The 19079-nt window shown below is 33.0% G+C and overlaps 1 protein-coding gene across 17 annotated transcripts in view; it reads right to left on the bottom strand.

Annotated features, from left to right (window-relative positions):
• The window catches only part of ATRNL1 (attractin like 1), a 487687-nt gene that overhangs the window by 337654 nt on the left and 130954 nt on the right, over positions 1 to 19079 (bottom strand). For all 17 annotated transcript variants that reach the window (XM_068688793.1, XM_068688795.1, XM_068688794.1 and 14 more), the window contains exon 19: positions 15295 to 15432. In XM_068688793.1, coding sequence (XP_068544894.1) covers positions 15295 to 15432 — 138 coding nt within the window. The remainder of the gene's footprint in view (positions 1 to 15294; positions 15433 to 19079) is intronic.

The raw sequence follows: 19079 nt of genomic DNA, 5'->3' as shown, positions 1-19079 counted from the left end.
GCTTCTAGATAAGGATCCAAAAGGAAGAAGAAAACCTCCCAAAATCTTATCCATTGCAAATCCTGGTTAACAAATCATACAAAGGTAAACTCCTAGACTACTCTCATCTTATAAGTAATTGAGCCCAAGTGAATTGGTCTGAGAATGATTTTTTTTTTTTTTTTTTTTTTTTTTTGCTTCCTAACCAAGACAAACAGAAAAAAGGTTTTTCAAACCATCAGCTGTGGTCTAAGTCTGGTCTTGCTGAAGCCAATGGAAACCTGTCTATTGGGAGTCAAAGCAAGGCACATGCTAAAGCATTTGAAAACTCATACTGCATCTCTAAAAAATGTTTGGGAGAGCGGAAACAAACAGAAAGATAACATCACTTATTATTCCAGAGCAGGGAAAAGCATTCTAAGACTGATTTTTTTTTCTTTATAAAAATATATATATATATATATATATATAGGGAGACAAATTTTGGTCCTATCCTCAAAAAAAAAGAAGAAAAGCACACCATCAACACAGAAAACTGTTTGTTGTGTCACTGCCATTATAACTTTTGATGTGTTCCAGTAGGTGAACCATGGAACAAGATGCTACAGAAGAGACGGATCTATCTGCAGGGTACATCAGACTCTACTGCTGTACGTACATATTCCAGCATTCACAGGATCAGCACACTCAAACATTTTCAGAAAGTCACAATGATCTTAATTCTCTCTCAAATCTCTCCTGAGAGTAATCATTGCAGAGAACAGCCTGAAATCCTGTTTCAGCTTTACAGGAAGTTTAATGTAAGGTAACATTCTAACGGTGTTAACTGTTGTTCACATTCCTTATTTCCTCCTAATTCAAGTCATATTCAGTATTCAGAATCCAGAAATGAATATCTGAGAAGCAAATGGTTAAAACTGAAATATACAGAATTTTCTTCTCATTTAAAATAAAAGTAAAAATCTACATACCGATACACTATTGATCTTAAATAATAACAGTGAGTTAAGACTGGGTAATATATTTTAAGTAAAATAATTAATCACACCTCTAGCTTACAACAGGGATTAATAGCATATCGTGTCTTTCTTCTCTCATGGGAAAGAAGTACATCTGTCATTCTCTATTTCACTATTCACAAAGGGCTAAGAGGTTTTAATTATAAGGTTAAGCTTGAGACTCAAAATAAATGTCAGCTTCTGCTGGATTTCAGAACAATCTATTAGGCAATATTAGCACCAACCTTACACCTTCCGAAATAAATTATAATCCAGAAAACTCAGAAAAATTTGTTACTGGTGCTTATGTTCCCCCCCCCAAAAAGCATCAAAATTAGAATGGTCGCTATTCTAATACTTCATGTGAGAAAAAAAAAAAAGAGGAACAGAATATGGACACAACATTTAATTCAAAATATATTGTTCTATTCTGATGGAGATTTCATTTATGTTGCAAATTCCTTCCCAAATGTGTGTACATTCTTTAAATCAACTTTGAAAATTTACATGAATTATATCATTTTTTGTTTGTTTGTTTTTTAATTATATCAGCTAAAGAATTATTCTTGAAAGTATAACTCTAAATTTTAGATGCAGTATTTTGGAGCCACTGAGCTATTCACCTCTATCACAACTAAGAAACATGAATACAGGAAACAGAAACATGATTCAAAATTATATAAACTGCCTCTGGGGTGAGTTTTAAGAATGAGTTCTCATCAACGTTATGTTCAAGGTATACCTTAGAAATTCAGTCCTCTGTAGGTGCTGGAAATGATCCCTGACACTGGCAAGATTTAACATCCCATTAACGCCACCCTTGTCAACTATTTTATTGTAGCTATAGGGTGCACTTTTGTAACAAATCTCCCAATCATCCCCCTGCTATAATGGTTTTGTTTGTTTCATAGAGTGGCTCTGGAGTCCATGAATATAATTTCATAGGAATGAAACAAAACCAGAAGATGGCAACAGGGCCACAAAGGCGATTAAGGGGCTGAAGCATCTTTCTTATTAAGAGAGCTAAGAGAACTGGGATTCAGCCTGGAGAAGACAAGGCTCCGGAGGAGCCTAGAGAAGGCTCCAGTTGACCCTCCTTGAGCAGAGGTGTAAGATATTTTTTCATAAATGTTACTCTCTACAGATGAGTATAACTATGTTGTAAGGCTGTTGCAAAAGTGCAACTGTGCACTACTGTACATCCATGTTTCTCCTTAGGACAGAAATAGTGAAATGGGCTCAACTTCAGGACTTTTTCCACATTACTGGTAGCATCTGATATATCTTTATATACTCCACCATTAAACACCTTGGTGTAGAACTTCTATAACTCAAAAAACATGAAATTTTCTTTAAAATAAGTACATATCAAATGATACAGGTATTATTACGAATCAAGGTCTCAGTGAAAAAAAACCCTGCAAATCCTTTCCAACTGAGATTATGCATACATAAAGCAATTATTTTAAATACTTAGCTGCCATGCTACCATTTTAAGAAATCATTAAATATTGAAGATACAAAACCTATGAATATGCTTAAAACATACAAATGTAACCTATTTTTGACATCTTATTTTTAAATGTTAACAGAAGTCACGTTAGAGCTTTAAAACCAGCAACAACCACTAAAAACCACCCCAGCAAGTACTATTCTAGTTTTAGTCAAATAGCAGTTCATCCTACTGTTCTGTACAATGTGGTGATTCTAATTAAACAGGAAGACTCTGTGAAAACGATATAATCCAGTAGAATAAATCCATGCTGTAACATCACAACCTTATAGAATTTATTAAATAATAAATCCACGGCACAATTGATTTTGAGTTGCTAGCTCAGCATATAAACATTCTTGCTGATGCTGACAACTAAAGAATACCCATCACCATTTCCACGAAGTACGCATTTTAGACAATTGAGTTTAAAAACATTTATTGCTTAGCCCCCATCTCTAACATAAAGCTGCAAGAGTGAGTTCTCTCTGAAACAGAGCTCACTACTAATGGTACTTTAACTTAATATGTTTGTTTACTTCAAAGATAATTAAACCAGTAGCTAAAAATTCCTTTAAGACACCTTGCTGGCTTTGTTGTTGTTATGATTTTTTTTTAAAAGAAAGCTATGATAATGAAAGCTATTAAATATTCAGGTGTATATTTCGTTAATTTTGCTAATGTGCAAGGCATAAGGTGTATCAAAAAAGGACATCCAGGCTTTCTCATGCAGCAAGACTAAGTATGAAATTGCAAGTTTAAACATATTAGATACAACATTGTCATACTCAGTTTCACTGTAAACGTTCACTTATGTTATCCATTAGTCTACTGATATGAGAACTGCCCTTCTGAGCCAGTTGGTTGTTTTTTTTTTGTTTGTTTGTTTGTTTTTTACATTACTAGCATAACAAAACTGCCCGGTCATCTTTTTTTTTTTCTTCTAGAAGTGTAAATTCAGCTAGAAGCCCCTGATACCCTGTTAGCATTCAATAATTACTTTATAAGAAATACATCCATCCAATCTTTAAGACAGACACTATAAAAGCAAACAGATGTGCTCAGCAATGCTTATGCAATCTTACTAATTGAGTAGCACTAAAATAAAGCTAAAGAACTTGAGTGAATAGAACTGAGCAATAAAAGTAAGTGTTGAAAGAAAGCTGTTATTAGAAAGTAATAGTAAACACTCCAAAAGGTACACACAGGTCAAATGCAACTATCATTTCATAGTGGCATGATTAACCTTCAAGATAAGCCCGTTATATTAGACTAATTAGCACATATAACTAATTTTATTCTATTTTTTATGACTTATCTTGAGTTTTCTCTTTCATTCGCCTCACGGCATTTTACTTTTATAGACCAATAACGGCACACAATAAACAAAAACCTTATTTATGTATATTCATGCAATATTATGGTATAGTTGTTATATACTTGCCAGAGAGAAAAGATAGAAGGAATAGACATAGCTTTAAGAATTATATAGGTAGGATATGCACAAATTCTGCAACCACTATCACCACATATGTAATACACATGCACAATCACCTAAAGCAGGGTCAGCTTTTCCCCATATTCATTAAAAATTGATCGTTGTTTTTCCATATCAATATTGCATAAAAATTTGTTCTGGAAAAGGCAAATATTCTCAATCACGTGGGCAGCCATTTTAGTAACATTAGCTGCTCACTACAATATGGTAATTTTTTCAATATGCAACAAATCTGTTCTCTCAGTTGCATTGCATCCTGCTCTTCTTTGATGGGCAAATACCAATGGGATATCTTTGAAAGGATAACCCACTGGATATAGGAATGCTCATGTTCCCATTCAAAATAAGCAATTCACCCAAACCTGAATGTGATTTTAACTTCTTTCCTGGTATTTACAGTCACTGCAAAACACAGCCAGTTTCACCTGACTGTGACCTAAGCCTACCAAGATCATTTGATTACTAGTAAAATGATTATTCTTTTTGCTGGAAAAAAAAAAAAAAAAAAAATCAGTTAAACAATTAAAAAGCACAAGTGAAATTTCCTTAGCTTTTTGAACTGATACATATATTCTAAAAGCAGCATATTTATAAATAAAATAAAAATTAAAATAAAGGATACTGTGCTAAATGCTTTATCTGAGAAACAAGAAACAGGATGATTTTCTGTTCCAGAAACTAAAACATATTATGGTTACACCAACACAATCTCATAGAAAGCTTCTCCATGTAAAGGTTTGCATTTATTCTTAATACATTTTTACATTTGAGCAACATAGCTCTGCAATATCTGTATTTCATTATTTCTTCTGCTTAAAGCATGTATCCTGAAAATTGAACTGCTTTTTTTTATTTTTAATTTTTGTAATAAATACCTCTCAAGCAATCATTGATATACCCCTCATACCCCTCAAGACATGTTGCTGTCTTTAGTCATCAGCAACTAATATTATAAAGACAGGTTGGAAAACCATATCTTGTTTTATTCAAGTAGATAATGAAAACAGAACCCAGAAGATTAATACTGAAACACATGATCTTTTTTTCTCATTATAAGCTGAACAGAATCTTAAGAAATTAATAAGAATTTTGCTGTACTTGACTCTTTCATGCCAATACCAAATAAATATATTCTTGGGATGAGAGTACAGATTTTTTTATAGCTTGTTCTTGGGATCATTCAGGAATAATATCCATGGACAGTATTTCCTAAATATCACTTTCCTTTTCATTCTTGCTGCTTACTCATTTCATTTTTAAATAAAATATGTTATTATAAATAGCTTTCACATTGAATTTTACAGGTGATTCCGTTGTGAGTTTAGTTAGTTCAGGCCAAAAATTAAACTCTGTATCTGATATGTAGTACCAGTTCTTCAAGCACACAAACATTTAGAGAGATGTTTCTTTCAAACACCTATTAGGTTAAAAATGTTATTCCTTGAATTACTTTTGTTTTCTTGTTTCTGAAGAGTTTTTTCACAGAAAAACAAAAGATAAAGTTAGAATTGCTGAAAAATAAGAAATTTCGGATGTGACAGACAAACTTTTATTTATGAAAAACTAAAACACCAGAGCTTTATTTGATTTTGTTGCTGTAGTTTTGTTAAGGAAAAATACAAACTGATCAGTTTGTGTATCTTCATTGTTGCATGTCCTCTATGAGATGTGTTTAAGCAGACTTTTTCAGACATGAAAGGCATAGTATATTTTATTTTTAAATTTTCTTGAAAAAGAGAGCTGCTTCTCTATTGCCAATTTTGAAAATTTGATGAAAGGAAGTTTTTGGCTAAAAGACTGCTATTTGTTCCCCTCTATCTAAAGAGAATACATAACTTCCTAAATAACAGGAAAAAAAAAATCAAAGATTATTATAAGGCAGTATGAAAAGCAAAACAACTTAAACCACTCAGTAACTATTCATAGTGGCTTTAAATGTCAAAAAATTATTCCAATGCAAAGAGAAAAACAACTAAAATCAACAACTGGTGATTGCAACTATTTGTGTGTATTTGGTCATTCAGGATAAAAGCCCAAAGAAGAGAAATGTCTTGCACAATTTATCAGACAAAAACGGCACAAAATGTAAAGAAGTCAGCAAATCATTTCTCTGTATTAGCCATTAGGAGGTACAAAACACTACTGATTTTTAATGCATTCAACTGTGGGTGAAGTCTTTTCTTCACTTAAATAACTAATGTGGTCTTGCATTGTAATGCATTGCATTTACCACTCAGAAAATGAAGGCAGAATCAACTGCAATCAAACAGAAATGTCATTACAAATTATTTTTTTTCAAGAGAATCCTCATTCTAACAGTTGGAAAATCATTTGTGTGATGCCTTAAAAGCTATTTTCTCAACAGCCTGTAGGAGGTTTCCAAGAGTCTTATGGACAGGGATGACCATTTCAGTGCAAAATGACAACTTCTTTACTCTTCTTTCATGTTGCTGGTGGTCTAAGGATTCAAATCAGTAACTCCATGGCTTCCTGTTACACTGGGATTGTCTGTCATATCTCTGATTGATGTAGCATCTCTGATCTAATTCTTACTGATAGGTGTATAACCAGATAATAAATAAATAAATAAGAAAATTATTTTATGCTGTAAAATTGCAGTATGGAAAATACCACGCTGCATGTCACCTGTCAGGCTTGCCAGCTGTCAAGAGACATATTTCAAGGATTTTCCTGCGGAAGGATTACAAAGAGATGCTGGAAACTCTGACTGCAAATCGGTTAGATCTGCAGTCTCTGCATTTAGAACTATGAGAATAATACAGAAGCTGCGAGTGGTTACAGTAACAAGAGAGAGCATGACCTTCTCAGCATCTAGAAAAATCTAGAATGGTAGATTGAGAAATGACAAACAAATAAAATGCCTACTTTTTCTTATTTCTTTACTTCTATTACATTTGGAACAAGACTCTGGGTGTAGTCAAATGTTTATTTGAGTATAAAGTAAAGGCAATTCAGAAAAATGTCATCTTAAACTTAGAACTGTCAATGCTTAATCAGACGCTAGCATCTTTTTAGCCTACACACAGTACCTATGTGAACTGTTGAAATTTCTTTCAACACAAGGTAAACATGTCTTCTTAAGTGATGAACATTTATTTTATTCTGAAATACACAAAAGAGGCAGGACCTAACAAACAAAATCATTACATTTCTGGACAGCTGAAAATTGCCTAGCTCCACTGTGAACATCTTTTGGAAGCCAATAACTGTACACTTTACGTTTTTCACACAGCTAAAAGAGCACACACAAAATATGATTCATGAATACTCCTTACCCATGAAAATAAATCTGTACCAGGTAAAACTGAAAAATACAAAAATAAGAATGCATGGCAACTCATCTATCATTGCCAGAAACTAGGCTACACAATAGCATGCAGGACTTGATGAAAGTAATAGGGTTTCATCAACGAAAGTAATAGAATTACTGCTAATATTTGAGAAACAGTCAGATTTACACACAGGTAAAGTAATGTAATGTAAATCAAACTGCCATAACTCTATGATATCTATAAAAGTGCTAAATCTTCATTAATTAGCTCTTGAATTCTCATGCTAAATTACTGTATAGGAACAAAATGTCTGCTACTTAAATAGATATATATAGCATAAGTTATTACTACACTTTTTATTACTATTTAAGATATTTAAGATATGGGTGATGCTTAGCTGCTGGCCAGGGTCAACCCACTACACTGTCAGCTAGCAGTTCTGTGCAAGCACACACTTTTCCAACAGCAATCAAACTAAAACTGGACCACTCCATTGAACACATATCCTGATCTAGTAAGGAAAATCAAATTTAAACAGTTGAGTATTAGCTGAAAACAAACAAACAAAAAGTGGGATTTCAGTGTTTGATAAAAGGTTTAGAGATAGAAGGCATTTTCTTTGAAGTGTAACTCCAGGTCCTTAAACCTAGGATTACTGATTATTTTGAGCATAAGTAGGTTACGGAATACAAATGTATTCTATAAAAAGCTTCCTATTTTTAGCTGAATTTTTGCTTTTAATTTACCATTAATTATGTTAGAAATCATACTTTATAATACAGTTCTAATCTACAACAAAGCAAAAAGAAAATGATAAGTATATTCAATGACTAACAGCATTTTTAAAATTTTGCTTCGCACATTTTGCTGCACAGCCAAAGAAAAATGGAAAATAAATTAAAGGGGTTTATTTCTCAATTCCTCAACTAACTTTTTATTATGGCAATCTGATTTTCCTCTGCTTTAGTAGTGCAGGACTTATTTGGAATATGTTTGATTGGAGTTAATTCAATTTAAATTCATAGATAAAACAAAGTACAGGCGTCTTATTCACTCAGCATTCAGACTCACTTGCATAATACTGATCAATAAACAGTATTCACTACATGAACAGAACAAATTTTCAAATCACCTTTTGGGGAAAATGCCATTAAAAAAAAAAAAAGTACTTGTTCTATCTCTCCACAAAAAGCAAAATATTGAGCTTCTTTTGAATGCTTTATTATACTATGATCTGTTTTTATTATCCTTCATAGTTATTAAGCCTTTTACCTACTAAAAAATTTAGTCGGTATATTTGCTAAAAAAGCAAATTACAGCATTTAAGTTAATACTGTGTTTATTCCACAATAAGGTATTGTATAAAATAGGTAATTGGCATCACGTTATCTCCTCTGAAAACTTCAAGAAAATTAAAATTTAAACCCCTAAAGTAAAATGGTATTTCTTGACAGCCCTCTTGTTTGTCCAATCCTTCATTTATTTTGCCTACATCAGACAAACAAGAACATGATTTCTGTTGGAATTTAGCAGCATGTGTGAGCTTCTCTTTTTCTGAAAATATTTAATTTCCAGCTTATCACTTTTTTTTTTCTGTGAACTTGTGACCCACTGCTTCTTAGAAACCAAGGTACAAAACAAAGAGTGGAACTGGGTATTTTTTAAAACTTGGTCCATATTCCAGTGCTGAACTCAGCCTGGCTCACTACATTATCAATCATACTCCTTTTTGACTGATTCCCACATACATTTGTACATTTTTTATATAGTGACTTAATTTACATAGGCATCTGAATCATAAGCCTCCAATCAACTGAATAACTGTTATTTATATGAATAAACACAAAGAGCCTACACTCAAAGATGTTATTAATTTTTAATACACAGACCCAGTCACTATGAAAATAAGGCTTCAAGAACATAAAATTTCACCCAGTACAAAGTTTCCTCTACAATTTGTACCATCCAATGCCAAAAGCCACAATCTTTAAAGCATCAGTGAATTCCGTAAATGTAGTTGTCTATATATTAGACATTAAAATGGCTAAATAGAAAAAAAATGTATAAAAATTCTGTATTCCATATTGTTGTGCCACTAGTTCCAAAGACAACAAAATCTCCCATCAAAATACATTCACTTCTAATTTTACTTCAGGAAGATACAGAGGAAAATGCTGGTTTTATGGCTAGTCAAGGATATTGTGTTCATTTATGCTTTCTGTACTTGTTTTTACTACACATAAAAGTTAAGAGCATTTTGTCCTCTTTCTTAGTCCTGTCTTACATATGACCCAAGTTCTTTGAATGTGAGTTTGGAGTAGAAGATTTTTGAAAACAGGATTCTGTGGTAGAAGATAGAAGACCACATTTATAGCTTTCTTCAACATTAGTAGAATTCAACAGCTTTTCTCTTTTCTGATATGTAGTTATACACTGAATATCCCAACCACAGTTCTAATAAATTCTAATAGACCAAACTCTACATACTGATGGAGTTTCCTTCCTCGTCCCCCCAGTAGTTTTACAAAAGCACAGGTGCTGACCTTTATGGACAACACTGGACAAAAGTATCTAAACTCTAGGCTTTGTGGCCCAAACAGAGTCACTCTGAAACTGGAAAAAACATTTTGAAGAGAAAATAATAACAATGAATCTTCTACTACTTCTGTATGGTATTTTCCTCTGGGAAAAGCATCAGTGACATCAGTGATAGAAGACAGCTTAAACTCAGTCACAAACTACAAGACCCCTACTCATACTAACTGGACTTGTGCAGCTGAACACACCACACCTTCCTCGTTTTGTAAATTTAGATACGAGAGAAAACACTGCAAAAATGGAAAATTATTTTTTTTTTTTTACATTTTTCTTGAAGTCCTTTACATGCCACCTATAACAAAACTCCACCTTGATTTTAATTTACCTGACTACAATAAGCACTTTTATGTGATTGCCAGGCTCAATGGGATGAAACATTGATGATTGTTTGAGAGCCAGAATTGAGATGTTCTATTCAAAATTCATACTTTCTTCATATAATCTTTTTATATAGAAATTCAATTTCTTATATTAATTTGAACTAGAAACATCTGTCCTTTGTTTCTAAATAATACACGATATATGAGCAAAACAATAGGTTGTTGCTCTTTGAATTAACAGCTAAGAAAGCAGCTTTTGTGTTATTAAAACCAACCACAGATTAAATTTAAAAAAAAAAAAAAAAAAACATGCTTCCGGACATGTTGCCAATTTGTTGTCACAGCAGAAGGTTAATACAAATGAAATAAACAAGGATATGTGCATAGTAGTTAAACTAGCTCTATTTTAGTAATTTTGTTCCAGCTACAGGCATCTAATTTTGTAGAGGTTGTATGAAATAATTCTCTTTCTTTAAAATGTATTTTATTGAGTTTGTGTATCTTAAGTTTCTTTGGTTATCTCAGTTTATAATAATTCCCACATATTTTCATTAAAATGACGGTCTATATAACGGTTCCTTGTTGAGAACCACTGTTAACAGATGTTCGGAGTGATACCAGTGATGGATATCAGAGGCTGAGAAAGTTTCAAGGGCAGGCTACAAAATGAGATTTCAGTTATAAGACATTGGGCTCACAGCTTTGGGAGTGGAATTCACTCTTGAGTTTGACCCCTAAATTCCCCAAGGAGCACACAGTTTAGCCTGCTCTGACTACTGAAGGTTCAATATATGCTGACTAAGGAGGTAAAATTCTGAATCCCCTGATTTTCAGGACAGAAATGACCCTGGGTTTTTCATTTGCAGTTCTTGCATGGACTATCATGAAGAAAATGCAAGTGGTACAAAGGCTGCTGTGGCTGAACATGTGCTATTTGCTGTTAGACAGTGCCAGAGGAAAGGCAATTTGCAAATCTGGCCATCTTTCACAGTTAGGTAGAACCTAAAAACCAAGGGGACAATTTTCCATTAGTTGCCATGAGTTTAACATCTTTATCATGCCTCACTTCCATAGACACTAGAAGTCAAAACATCTGCCATTCCTCGGACTCTTCTCTCAAAATAAACAAACATATAAAACACAGATGTCAGTTACTCAGCAGAATAATCATATTCATTGATCAGCAGGATTTGAACACCACGGATTTCCCTTCTGTTACTGCAGATAAAGCTTAGGTATCAACAAGTAATGGATAAGATTTATTTTTACTTCTTTTAAACAACAGAAATAAAAGTAAACAAATTATATCTAGACAACAATTTTACTGTCTGGGTCAAGTTCACTTAGCTCAAGGTGCATTAAAGCTAGGAACTAAGTCTAAGATCTTAGTCTTTTAATGATGCCCATCTTTGTCTTTTTTAAACCTCCTGAGATATATGAAAGTGATATGTCTAATGAATAGATGCCTAAGTTTATGTGGAAAAAATCCAGGGTTTATATACATATATATATGCATATATATACACATATATATAATCATAGCTAAACATGAGCATAAATAAATACAAGTGGGAAGCACTGACTTACACAATGTGCAAAAGAAGCAGACAACATACAAGTTGCTCTCTCAGAGACATGCTTCAGAACAGCAGATAAGCTCAGGTTTCTTCTGCCCTTCACACTCCAGGTACTGGAGGAACACAAAAGGCACCCAGACCTCTTACCTGCCTCCAGGGGATACTACTGACTTGATGCACGCCCAGCGCACGTTCACCAGAAGCGTGCTTAGTTTTACTAATAATCTGGAGATCCGGTTAAATAAATATATAAATGTTTCCTGGAAACAATTAAGTTCAAATTTTCAAACAATGATTACAAATCAAATGTGGGTGGAAGCTGTTGCCTTTAATGTTAAAAATGTCAACTGTATGACAGAAGAGGAGGAGTTAAGCCTGTAATGCTACAGACTTGCTTTAAAAACTTCACTCTTACAGAGTATCTGATAGGGGGCTTTTACAAAACTTTTTTTAACGTTTTAAACTCCATAGTTTTTAAGGCTGATCAGAGAGAGAACAGTGGGAGTTAAAACACAATGTTCCCAATGTGCTGGTACTCACAGCTTTACTCCTACTGCAAAAGCAACAGCAATAGCAGTTCAATTATGGGAAAACTGAACATTGTTTGGGATGTTATCACTTTATGACAAAATGGCAATACAGCAAAGAGCTTAAGTTATCTTATTATTAAATGTATTATATATTCACAGTGTGTGCCATATGTTACTGTAAAGAATTCTCTCCTGGCATCTCATACATTTAAAGAATAATTTGAAAAATACCTTGCATAAAGAAAATGACAAGATGATAAGCAGCTAGAGTAATTTTTTTTTTTAACATTGTCAACTAAGTAGATGATTAATAAGTTTGAAAATAATGCTAATAATTTTTGTCAAGACAACACAGATTTGTTCCAAGTAATCTCCCATACTGTTTTCTCCTGCTACTTTATGCTGTAGTTGGTAGTACACATCTTACTTTATTTTTTCTAAAATTTATATAAAACTGTTGCACGTTTCCCAGATACAGAGTACAAAAAAAACAGAGCTTGAAGAAAATACAACACTGAGACAAATCACTAAAAGCAAGATAACATCTGTTCCCATCTACGTTTAGAGCTGTTTTATTTTCAAAATCAGTCAATATTTAATGATTAATTTTGTATTACTGAATTTTAATATTTATGCTTCTGAAATTGTACTTCAAATGGGACATGAGGAAAATTTTTTTTAAATGTTCTAGACTTCCTAGAAAAAATAAACAAAAAGGGGTTAAGAACAAACTGGAATAGCTGAGGGGAAAAAATGTTTTTCAGGGACTTAAATATTTCTTATGCGTCTCTTTGTCACTCCATTAAGATCAGAGATGCAAGGAGCAACAAAGACTATTCCACCCTATAAAATAATAGCAAGCTTTTCTTGAAAACCTTCTAAATCTATAGTTTAGATAGTCAAAGTAGGGAAGTCCAATTTTACCTATAAGTACAACAGTAGAATTTACTGAATACATGAGTATTTTTGTCATTTCAAGAAGAAAAATATTTTGACATATACAAGCATGTTGTGAAAGTTTTTTAGTTTTTCTCCCAGCACACACCACTTTATCTCTCAACTACAGACACTGAGTACAACCTATTCTCTCAGCCTCAACTGCTCTTCAATTCATAACCAAGTTACACCCTTGTAACTGTAGCAGCTTATTATATGAAGAATATTATAATATCACAATGTTCTTTAAGAGTTATAGTCATTATCATGTCATTCCTTTTAAAAGTTTTCAATCTGGATCCTCAAAGAAATATCTCAGTAGCTCCACGTAGGGAAAAATGCACCACATGCTCAGGAACTCTCAACCCTTCTTTGTGGAAGGATGAGACTTAGTAGAAAAGAAATATTGGAAAGGTCCAACCAGAAACTTAGCAGGCAGCAGCAGTGAAAAGTGGCAGAATAAGAGAGTATGAAGAGACAACTGGTTCCAAAATTCTCAAATTCAAGAAAAACTGTTTTGATTGCTCCCTATGGATCACTGATATTTTTTTCTGCAGAAATCCCAGGCTTGCAATTTAGGCACCACTATCACAGAGACAAAAGTCATGGTACTGAAGAACATCTAAGTTCATAATGACAGCATTCATCAAAATGGTTTAAAGATTTAAACAGTTTTATGGGCTTTATACTTCAAAATATAATGCTGATAAATAATACCAATGCAGCTAAAGACTCAAAATAATTATCATATTTATTTTTAAAGCATAATTTAGTCTAAGTAGCTCCTGTTAAAATCATGTCTACCAATAAAAATATGAACTCTTACCTAGGGCTGAAAAAACAAGTTGTAAAATTTATGATTTTACTGGTCTTATAAATTGATTTTAGCCATTATTGCACTACACATAATTCAGTAAAGGTGATGGAATGCTTATTTGGTTAGATAGCTAATGTATCCCTGAAGAATAAAAGCTATAGTAATAAGTCATTTTGCCATAAAGGTACTATAGACAGCAAAAGAACATTTTGTCAACTTCAGGAAATAAGAGAACTATTAAGAATTATTTAAAGCTTCATAAAGCACCAGCAAAATGTGCAACTGCCAATAGGGATAGACATTAATCTTTCCATCCTCTTGAACACACTTTTAACATACCGTGCTTGAGTTTACCAGATGTGCAACTTCATGCATTGACTACTGCATGTTAAAGTGCTGAGGAACAAGTGAACCCTTTAAATTAATAAATATTCCTTAAGAAATAAAGGTCCAGTTAAATAAACGTCAATATCAGAGAAGAAAAAGTCACAGGAGAAAATTGTCTAGCTACCTACTAGATTAAATCTCAACTACCTTATTAGGTTTTCATATTAAAAATATTCCCATACCCCCACTTAGCTATTAGTGAAGGAGTTACTGTCAACTTTAAAATCAACCATGCAAATAAAAAAGCAGCCCGACAGCAATATACAAAAATTATTTCGATTATTGGATTTAATTCTTTCACTTCAAGGAGAATCCTCCAATGTTGTGATTTTAAAACCAAATAGATTTAAAAGGTTAGAGTAACATACAATCCCCAGTATACCACGCTGTTCAAACTGTGCATGAATAAGACTTGATGGTCTCTTGAATTCATTATTTTTCCACTAACATCATACATTGATTCAAATGAATGCTATCATGCATTACTGCAGATAACGATTTTCACTTGTACATTCTTATTTTTATGAGAACTGTTTACATGCAAATAAACGATACCCCTCTGAAGTACCATAATTTAAGGTGTTGCCCACATGACAGTTTCTTGTTCCTCTTTTGCCTAAGAGAGCATCTTTAAATTACTGTCTTGTTTGGAGAGCACGCAAAGTGAACTGCAAACTGAGGATTCTGAATGCAAAGTTTCTTTTAAAAATATAAACCTGGATTTTAAATTATTAATTTATCTTATCAACATATCTGGTATCAAACCAACATTTAACCTTTAAAGAAAAGTGAAAAAGTGAATTCCACAGTACATAAATTGTTTTTTCTTTTCTTTTCTTTTTTTTTTTTCTGCCAGCAGACCAACTTACCTGTACATTGTCCTCCATTAGTGGGATCCCCATAATATCCTGGCATACATGTTTCACATTGTTTTCCTGTCGTTAAGTTTTTACATTGATCGCAAACATTACTGTTGACGCAGGTGCTGTGGCCATTACACTGGCAAGCTAGAATATAACATTTAAAAAATCATTACTAGATTGCTCTTTGGAATAAAATCATTCTTATGTTATTACAAAAATGCAAAAGAATGTAATTCTGAGGAGTTTAAAGCTGACTGATCACTAGCATATAAATATTTATAGTTTGACACAAAATTTCTTCCAAATAGCATTGTGACAAGACAAAGTCACTGAAGACCACAGAAGTTGATAACGTGGTGACTTGTGAGCTTAAGGGTTGTGAGAAAGTCTATTGTGGGTGGCTGAATCCACCCCACATAGCTTTAAAATGCTGCCTAACCACTTAAGAAATCTGTTAAGAGGCAGTAAGCCACTAACTGAGACCAAATGAAAACCCCTACCTACACACAAGGTTTTGTGAAGAACCTGAAATGTTAATGCAAAGAAGAAAATCACAACTCGCCCATGAATGTACTGAGGAGAGGGGATACACAAAAAAGTTAACCAAGGATCATTCTATTTGCAACAGTTCTGTTCCCCTCATTAGCTTTGGTACAATAAGGGGCTTTTAAGACATCAGAAGCACATTGAATATTTGCAGTCTCTAGACAGTCTAGTAGATTGACTTTGGTGAAAGTAGAAGAAACTGGACTCCCATTGACACAGTTTATGTCTGACCCTAAAAACATAATTAAGCTTTCTGTCAAAAGTGATTTTCTGGAAATCACTGATCTTGTAACATCACATCTTTTCTCTTGCTCCAGTGCTCCACAAACTCTCAGAAAGCACTGATCACACCGATCACTACTGCAGCAAACCATGATGCAAACTCTGCCAGAACGATTGATCCTGCTGCCAGGCCTTGGCTGAAGGAGCAGGAGTTTTTCCAAGACAACCTCTCTGTACTGCAGGACCTCAGAGCTCACAGTGCTCAGCAGATTAGCAATCTGTCAATTACAGCAGTTTGTCAAGTGTCAGATTATGTCAAACCTGTCAATCCCTACTGGTGAAGGGTGTGTAAGACTCTGCAGAGGGCAGGTATGATCATTCTGTTTACTCTTTTTTGTAATTTGGATTTTTAATCTGAAAGTCACATTTACTGGTGCCTTGGTTAGAAATAAAAGTGGTTCTCACAGCACGACTTAATTGGAGCTGGTTTAGAATTTTACAACTTAATATATTTACAATCCTTGTCAGGCTTGGCTCAGAAATTGTTAAACTTAAATTTAGAATCCCTTCTTATGTATCTATAAGATCGTGTAGACTAAAATCCAACATTTCTGGTCTACTGGAAAATAAGTTGGTTTTGTTGTTTTCAAGGGGGTAGGCGTTTGTTTTGTTGTTGTTTGCTTTTTGTTTTGTTTTACGGTTTGGGCTAAATCTCTTTACAAAATACAATTTTTCTTGTTCTTTCTTATTCCTAAGAATGCTTGCTTTTTAGACAATTTTCTGGTGTTTTCCTCCAGGCATAGTTTCTACACCCTTTAATACCTTTCTCAGAAAAAGCTACAAGAAAATACCATGAACAGCTCAATTTTGCATGAGTCTTCTTAATGTCTTCCACATTAAATGACTTTGATCACAGTTTAAAATAAAATAAATAGCACACTTGTTTGTTGTTAGTTAGTGTTGTTTTGTGTTTGGTTTGGGGGAATTATTTTTTGTGGTTGTTGTTGTTGTTTGTTTTTTGGTTTGTTTGTTTTCCAAATCAAATCTATAGCATTTTCTGGGATCTAAACTTGATGAAAATAATATAATTTAGATAAGAGGATCCCATTATTGGTGTAACTGCAGCAAGCATACAGTAACTTTGACTTGAACCCTTTAAACTATGAACTTGTTGACTTGAACCTTGTGCAATGTATTTAAGAATATGAATTTAAAAAATGGAATAATGGTATACTTTTTCAGGTTAGGATGAACACCAGGGTTTTGTTTGTTTGTTTTTCCAGCTCTTTTGCACAAACTGATTTATTGCCTTCAAATACTATATGCATAATGACAGAGTCTATCAGATTCTGGAGCAATATCACATTAAAAGTGAGTAATGTGATCAAAAAGAAAATCCAGTTCATCATACCATGCTACCCAAATTTTGCATATGCAACAGGTCCTGAAGATGAGCAGCAGAGATGCACAGAAGTAAAAGTTAACTGCAAAATCCTTATTTTACTCAGAGAACATATATTCTTTGCATAAAATCAGAGTAATTAGAGTAAAAGAAGATTGCCTAATTAAGAAAGTATCATAACATCAGGATAATGTTCAGTTCTGATATTTAAGTAGTCAGACATTGATTTGTAATTCTATTTTTTTCTATTTTATTTCTATTCTAATGACTACCTTTGTATATATTCATTTTTCGTGTTATTTAAAGGATATATAAAAGTAATCTTTATTAATCACATTTTTTACAGTGAATTTCATTTTACTGCAAGTCATAATATTAAGAGCATAATATACGAGCAGGAAAGCCATGCATTTTCTTAAGGCACAAGAAAACGGAGTAGAGTTCAAATGAAATTGAAAATGTATACTGTATAAGTTATATACAACGAGGACCAATACAGTTTATAATTTACATGATACACCATTTTAAAATAATACTGTATTTTTTCCTGTATCATATTATCAAGGAAGGCAAAAAGTCAGATGAATTGCACAACTTTCTGTGATGCAGACAAGATGGCAATCACACTGATGACACAGTATTTCAAAAGTAAAATAATAAATAAAATGAGATGCTGCAAAATGACTGTTGCGAAACTGACTGTTGTAAAATTACAGGGTTAACTTTTAAACACACATTTTTTGCTTAAGTGATTTTAACATACATCAATGACAGCAAGAGGGTAAATTTTTTCATGCATACAGATGTGATTTAGCTGAATCTTCAGTGCAGTTCCCTTGAGATAAGCAATTTCATGTCCAATTTGTTTATGATCTCTGTGTTGAAATGGTTGGTGATGCTGACAACCATTGATAATTATAGTTTAAAAAACACTTCCTAATAGGAAAATACATTTAAAAAAAAAAAACACACACTGCATCACAATCTGGATCTGGTGTAAAGATACTTCAACTAGCAAACTAAGAAGAACCAATTTACAATACTGAGACTGCTTTTCAGAGGAGAAATGTAGTTGTTAAAGAAAAACTTGGACAAGCTCACGTCCTTCCTAAGCTGCTATTCTCATGACAACTCCCAACGCTATTCATTTTCCTTTACTTTTCTAGAGGGAAAAAAAAAAAAAAATGATAGCAAAAGAAATACTATGACAGCTGCTTTGAGGACTATTGATTTCAAAATGACCAGGAAAAAAAAAATGAACTTCTGAATACCAGTTTTAAACACTAATAGTTGCCCTGAGACACTATAAAGAGCATGGAGATTAACTATTTATATAGTACATATATAAATGTCCTTACTTTCCCCACACATATAAATATATATTATTTATATATAAACATGCATATACATCATTTATATAAAAACATGAATGGTTTAGCCAATTGCTCATCAATGTTGCAGAATTATCTTCAAAGTAAATGTTATAACCTATTTATTTTTATTTTCCAAACTACAAACTGCTCAGTAATTTTATACAGATTTAGTACCGATTCTATTATATTTCAAGTACATCAACTGAACATTTCCAGATTGCTGGGCTAAGAATAAATTATGTTAGTTA

This window comes from Anas acuta, chromosome 7 (genome assembly GCF_963932015.1).
Source record: "Anas acuta chromosome 7, bAnaAcu1.1, whole genome shotgun sequence".
NCBI classification, from domain to species: Eukaryota; Metazoa; Chordata; class Aves; order Anseriformes; family Anatidae; genus Anas; species Anas acuta.
This window is presented reverse-complemented; position numbering and strand designations above follow the sequence as displayed.